Source organism: Otolemur garnettii, unplaced genomic scaffold, assembly GCF_000181295.1.
Source record: "Otolemur garnettii isolate 467f Iridium unplaced genomic scaffold, OtoGar3 scaffold00011, whole genome shotgun sequence".
Taxonomy (NCBI): Eukaryota; Metazoa; Chordata; class Mammalia; order Primates; family Galagidae; genus Otolemur; species Otolemur garnettii.
The window spans coordinates 8,941,038-8,947,864 of NW_003852406.1; the positions used below are offsets into that span (position 1 = coordinate 8,941,038).

At 39.5% G+C, this 6,827-nt stretch overlaps 1 protein-coding gene across 1 annotated transcript in view; it reads right to left on the reverse strand.

The window, feature by feature from the left end:
* The window catches only part of MNS1 (meiosis specific nuclear structural 1), a 48,822-nt gene extending 46,124 nt beyond the window's left edge, over nt 1-2,698 (reverse strand). The window contains exons 1-5 of the mRNA XM_012801792.2: nt 2,551-2,698; nt 2,146-2,332; nt 1,991-1,997; nt 1,240-1,461; nt 1,136-1,152 (exon numbers count right to left, since the gene is read on the reverse strand). Coding sequence (XP_012657246.1) covers nt 1,136-1,152; nt 1,240-1,461; nt 1,991-1,997; nt 2,146-2,332; nt 2,551-2,698 — 581 coding nt within the window. The remainder of the gene's footprint in view (nt 1-1,135; nt 1,153-1,239; nt 1,462-1,990; nt 1,998-2,145; nt 2,333-2,550) is intronic.
* Between the last annotated feature and the right edge of the window lie 4,129 nt (nt 2,699-6,827).

Genomic DNA, 6,827 nt, shown 5'->3' on the forward strand with positions numbered 1-6,827 from the left:
ACCTTCTGTGATGGAGTAGGGGCTGAAGGATGAAGTAGGAGCTGTTTTAGAATAAAAAGGACTTACAGACATAATCAAATATACTGTGTGAGCTTTGTTTGGATCCTGGTTAAGACAAACCAACTATAAACGAAGATTTTTGACACAACCACAGAAATTTGTTTATCGAATGAGTGAGGTAATGGTATTGTGGTATTCTATGTAAGAAAACATCCATATTTCATCAGATGCACACTGAAGTACACAGGATAGAATGATGACATCTGAGATTTTCTTTAGGTTAAAAAGAAAAAGAATGGAAAATAATTTTAATCCCTAGAATCTGCTTATTTAGAGTTAAAAAATTATGTCTAAGCTCTGGAATATGGAACACAGAGGAATGGATACTACTTTTAAAACGTGCTTGTTATTCCTCTCATCCTACAAAATGCTGAACATACAGCAGGCACTCAAAAAGTACTGAAATATCAGAAAACCTTTTTTATATTTATGAGAAATCATTTCTTTCATAGTCTCACTTATCAGTTTCCCTTTTTCTACCAACCTAATCCCTAAAAATATCTAGAAGTTCCATTAAGAAGTATCTACATATTCGGCAGCACCTGTGGCTCAAGGATAGGGGGCCAGCCCCATATACCAGGTGTGGTGGGTTCAAACCTGGGCCCCGGCCAAAAACTGCAAAAAAAAAGAAAAGTATCTACATATTTCACGAGTTATATACATACATATGGTATCTCAATTTTTCAAGGCAGAAAATAAAAATATGAGTAAATCTATACCTAATATGTAAGTATTCATTTTCTACCACTTAGTAATGTATATGTTTAATTCTGCTTAAGTTAAAAAAGAGGCATGTTTAAATTTTTGTCTTTAGAAATTTGTGAAAGTTAATAATTATGGATTTCATATTTATGTAAAAAAAACCCACCTGAGTGTTTATTCTATTCCAGGTACTATCCCCATGGACCTTAAATGTATTAACTCATTATTAAAACAAGTAGACATTCTACTAGTATTATTTCTCATTTGATAGATAAAGCACAGAAGGGAGACACAACTTAACTCAAGGTCCTGCAGCTAAGATACAGCAGGGTTAAGATTCAAAGACAGTATAGCTCCAGAAACCCTTACTTACCTGATGCTGTTGTCTGTCTACTCAATTCCAGTATTGGAAGCTGGATTTCATCATTTCCAAAGTGCAAATGAGGAAGAAAAGCAATAATGACTAGTAAAACTTACCTTTTGAATGGCCTCTTCCATATCCAACTCAAATTGTTCACTCTGTAATAATCTGAGGAATCTCCTGTGCTCAACATAGTTATCATTTTCATTCCGCTCCATTTGATTCCTGATTTGACTGTTTATGTTTTTTAGTGCTTGGATATGCAAGTTTCTGAAGTAGTTTTCATCTACCGATTTCTGATGCTTTTCACTAACACTCAAAGGTCTCCTTTTGGAAGCCTATAATGGAAATAAAAACATATGCATATTTCAATATTCCAAAATCTAGTTTTTAAAAATATATTGATGTAAGTCCCAGTAACAAATTATGAAAAAGGGTATTTGACTTCCTTGCTGAATCCAGAGTATACCTAATAAAGATTAAGGTGGTAGGTGGAGATATTGATATATCAATTAAATAGGAACGAACATTATTCCCTATTTTACAGATGAGGCATAAAAAGTAAAAGTTAGGATTCAAAACATGGAATGGCGCTCTACAGACCCCGCTCTTCACCACTACCCAGGGAACTCATTCCTCTTCTGACTCCACCTACCCTGGGGCCAGAAAAACTGTTCAGAAGTTAGGTTTTCATAATATAAATACAGTAAGTCAACCTCATTGTTACTCATTCGCTCTCTCCTACACTTCTGTATCCACTCGTTTAAAGAGTTTCTATGGGGCATATTTAAAGACGTATCTACTGCATTACGTTAAACAATACAGAAAAGGTTGGAAATGCCGCGAACGTCCCTTAAATAAGGGCACCTGAAGCCTGGAAAAGCAAATAAAAGTTTCGCACTTAATTCTCGTAATAGGCACTTCGAACCCTTTTTTTAGAAGCAGGCAAGCTCTAAACTACAATTAAATCAACACAAAATAGTTTCAAGTCGCCACTATCACCACTCCCGCGACTGGCTCACCATTTTAGCTGGCGAAAAATCCCGGAGAGGAGCTCCGCGGCGACCTCGCTCCTCAGGTTAACGCAGCAGCCAGGGGCGCCAAGCAGCTCCTCCCGGCGGCGCGCGCTCTGCTGTTGACGCGGTGTCTTGGCAACGGACGCCGAGCGCCAAAAGTCCGCAAACGCCCACCCGCGCAGGACGTGGACTCCTATTGGACGCGGAAAGATCCAATAGTCGTTGAGTTTCTTAGGCGCGGAGCCGAAGGGCTAGTTCTCCGGGCCTAAACTAGAAAGGCGGGAAGTTGCGATCCCGTGTCCCGACGCAAGCTCTTTGCGGTCGGCTAGGGAGCTGAAGAGTTCCCTCGTGCGGCTACACTCCGTGCTTTTAGGGGAGATTGGGAGCCTTGTCGAGAAATATGCAAGCTACTGTGCAATACGTGGGGCCGCAGGCAGTTTCCACTCACAAAACATCCTGCACTCTCAATGCCTATTCTGTCCGGGCTGATGACTTGGTTTTGTCCGCTGCAGGAGCCCTTAGGTCGCCGTCCCTGGTACTGGGTTATTGGGAAGCTCATACGTCCAGGAGCTTTCACTTCACCCCTCGCTGAAGCTATTGGTAAACTTCTGGAATAAAATGTATGAGCCACATGAATCTTACTAAGCTATGTGGTTCAAATGCCAATAAGAGAACAGATTAAATGATTTTTAATATTTTTCTTTTCTTTTCTTTTCTTTTTTTTGAGACAGGAGCCTCAAGCCGTCCCCCTGGGTAGAGGACCGTGGTATCTCAGCTCACAGCAACCTCCAACTCCTGGGCTCAAGCGAGTCTTCTGCCTCTGCCTCCCAAGTAGCTGGGACCACAGGCGCCCACCACAACGCCTGGCTATTTTTTGGTTGCAGCCATCAACCAAATTTGAACCCGCCACCTTGGGTGTACGTGGCTGGCGCCTTAGCCACTTGAGCCACAGGCGCTGAGCCAATATTTTTCACTTCTAGCTTTTCTTTGAGATTCTTAGGATTTCCATCTTTATAATTATTCATTTGTTCTTGCATATTGTCCACATTTTCTATCCCTTGGCATAGTAATGATTGTAATTATTTTAAATTTCCATCTAATCGTCTTCAAATGTGTCATATCTGGATTAGGTTCTGATACATACTTTGTATTTCAGTCTGTTTTTCTTGCCTTTTACTAACCTGATTTTAGCCTTACAATTTTTTATGGAGAGCTGAGGATGATGTATTGGCTAATAGGAACTGAGGCCTTAGTGTGAGGTATATGTTTTTATATTTAAAGTAGCTTTCCTGTAGATAGCATATAGTTGGGTGTAGCTTTTATATTGTATTTGACTATCTTTTAATTGGTGTTTTTGTGCTATTTACATTTAATGTCATTGACATGGATGGATACAAATCTACATTTTGCTAGTTTTAAAATAGGTTACATCTGTACTTCGTCTATTTTCTTTTCTTTTTTAATCTTCCTTTTGATTATTTTAGTGATTCTGTTTTATTTTCACTATTATCTATACGTCTTTACTTTTTAGTGATTGCCCTAAAATTTACAATGCCTATATCTGTATTGGAGATACAGTATTTCCATTAAATACTGTAATTCTGCCTCATTTGTCATGTGTAAACCTTAGAACAATACATTTCCAATTACTCTCACTCATCTTTTGGACTATTATATATTTTGCTTTGGCATATGCTATAAATTCATAGTACATAAGTTTTCACATATGTTAGATTGTTTAATGTCTCAAAATTTGACTGAAATAATCTATTAATTTTCCTCAAATGTTTCTTATGTTTCAGTTTGGATAATTTTTATTGATATATCTTCAGATTTACTGACTCTTACCTCACCTGTGTCAAGTCTTCTGATGAGCCTATTAAAGGCATTTTTTTTTTTTTTTTTTGAGACAGAGCCTCAAGCTGTCCCCCTGGGTAGAGTGCCGTGGCATTACAGCTCACAGCAACCTCCAACTCCTGGGCTCAAGCGAGTCTCCTGCCTCCGCCTCCCAAGTAGCTGGGACCACAGGCGCCCGCCACAACGCCCGGCTATTTTTTTTTTTTTTTGGTTGCAGCCGTCATTGTTGTTTGGCGGTCTGGGCTGGGGATTTGAACCCACCACCTTAGGTGTACGTGGCTGGCGCCTTAGCCGGTTGAGCTATAGGCGCCAAGCCAATTATTAAAGGCATTTTTAATGTTCATCACTATTTTGTTTTATATCTAACATTTCCATTTAAATTTGTACTTCCCAACTTTTCTGCTAAAATTACCCCTCTTTTTCACATATATTGTCTACCTCTTCCATTAGATCCTTTAATATATTAATCATAGTACTTAAAATTTTCTAATAGTTTTACCATCTGAGTCATATGTGAGTTTTGTTCACTTGACTACTTTGTCTTTTCATACTTTTTACAATGTTTTTTCTTTTTTATGGCTCTCATAATTTTTGATTAAATATCAGACATCATGTGTAAGACAGTAGAGACTGAAGTAAATCATATTTATGCCTAAAAATAAGCACACCTCCTCTTCTGCTAGACTGTTATTGCAGGGGTTCAAGTCAGTGTAGTCAGAAGTTGAGCAGGATTTGAACATTGTTGTTGCTATGGTTATTTTCAGTGCACCACTATTTCCAAAGTTCTCTTGTATTGTCTTATGCTTATATTGGGGCCTATTTTGCAGAAGGCTTTCCTCAGTGTTCCTGAATCAGCCTTACCTTGCTCCTCCACCTAGCAGTAGATCACTGTCCTTTGTTGCTCATGATTGCTATCCAGGTGACTGGAGTAGGAATTCTCTGCTGTGCTGGTCCAGTCTTGGTGGTAGGCAGCTTTGGCCCACTAGGTCTCTGGTGTGAGGGGTCTCATAAATTGGAAAAACTTTCCTAATGTTAGTAAGCACTCTCTGTTTCTTATTTTCTTTATAGAAATTAAAAAATCCTTAACCTGGCCCATAAAAGCTTACATTTCTCTTCAGGTTTCTTCTCCAAACTTCAGCCACAGTGGACTTACCTGAGCCTCTTTCTGCCAGAGGGCCTGATATATGTGAATATCTGCCTAGAAAGCACTTTCCGATCTACCTCCTTTATAAGTGTATGTGATTACGGAAACTCCACCAGCCTTCTTATCCAGGAATAATACATGCTATGGATGGCACAGCTGAAAAATACAAGCAGCCCTGGTGCTTTATGATCACTGAGTCAGCACAGCAGCCCTGGACCACCTGACTCCACGTTACATGAAATTTGTCTAAGTCTCCTTGTCCCCATTCTCCCTAGGACTCCATTACTGTTAGTTGAATGTAATTCCTAAGACAAACACACACTATCTCCATTTAATCTCATGAGTGAAATGATTAAGAAAACAAAACTTTTGCAACATTAATTACTTTTTCCGCAGTGTTTGATTCTGAAGATCAGTAAGTAGAGTAGAAAACCTCTGATTCCCTTTCTTACATTTTTCTCTCTCCTTTCTTTTTCTTCTAGAAGCTACTGGCCAGTTTCCTTCCTTTAATCCTTGTGCTCTCAGCCTCTTGATCACAACTTTTGATTCTTGCTTTTGTTTTCCAGAACGTACATGCAACATGTTTGCTAGTAATTTCATGCTGCCCAGAGTCATGTCATTTACAAATTGGATAAACATGCATTTTATATTTTCAGATACGTCATCCATCATAAGTGTAGACTAGGACCGGGAGATCACAGACCCCTGGCATACGGCACTAGAATATCTCTCTCAAGGGAAATAGATCAGCAGGCTTTGAATCTGATGAGTCAAATAATGCACTATTTTTTAATAATATGCTACCAGTATTTCTGTAACTTTTCTATAAGAAATTACTGGGAAGATTTCCAAGCAGACTGCACTATGCTAAGGGGAAAACAAGTAGGTTGGCCAGAATTTCAAGGCAAGAAACAAAAATTTTTCAAAGGCCAAAATGTGGAATGGTTTGCTCAAGACTGAGGAAAGCCAGAAAATCAACAGTATTCTGATCAAGTAGTTTGGGTTTTCAGTCAAAGACTGCTCACAATGCACTCAGAGTTACCCTACCAAAAGGACCCCTGCCTTAAGGTAATGGCATTACATTAAGAAAAATGTTTATGAATGAAGAAAATAGTGATTAAAGGTAGAGAAATACGTAATCAGTTTTAACATACACCATGCACGTAGAAGGAGATTCTAATGAGGAATGTGAGAAACGTATGTAGGCAGTGAAGACTGAGACCATGAAGAAAAGAATCCAAATTGCAAATGAAAAAGCTTGACCTGGGCCTTGAAAGAATTTCTGAGAGCTGCAAACCTTTACGTCCTCTCACTATCCCTGGCTGACCTACCACGTGATTGCATATCCGTGTTATTACTACTGCTCTGCTCATTGGCATTACCAACCCTCTGAGGGGAATAGAGAGAAGGCACAAGCTTGCCCTCTTGGTGTTGTGTACAGATGGACTTGTGATGGAGCAAAGCAGGAATCCTGCTGCAGATGTCTCTTCTTGGCATACCTCTCTCTCCAGAGTTTTGGGTCTCTATAAAAGAAATAGGAGATGAGGATGGGTTTAGGGTAAAACAAGGCATACCACATTGAATAGTGTGGCTTAGAATTTGTTGATGCCTAATAGCAGGCGTCCTCAAACTACGGCCCGCAGGCCACATGCAGCCCACCTAGGACATTTATCCAGCCCAGCAGGTG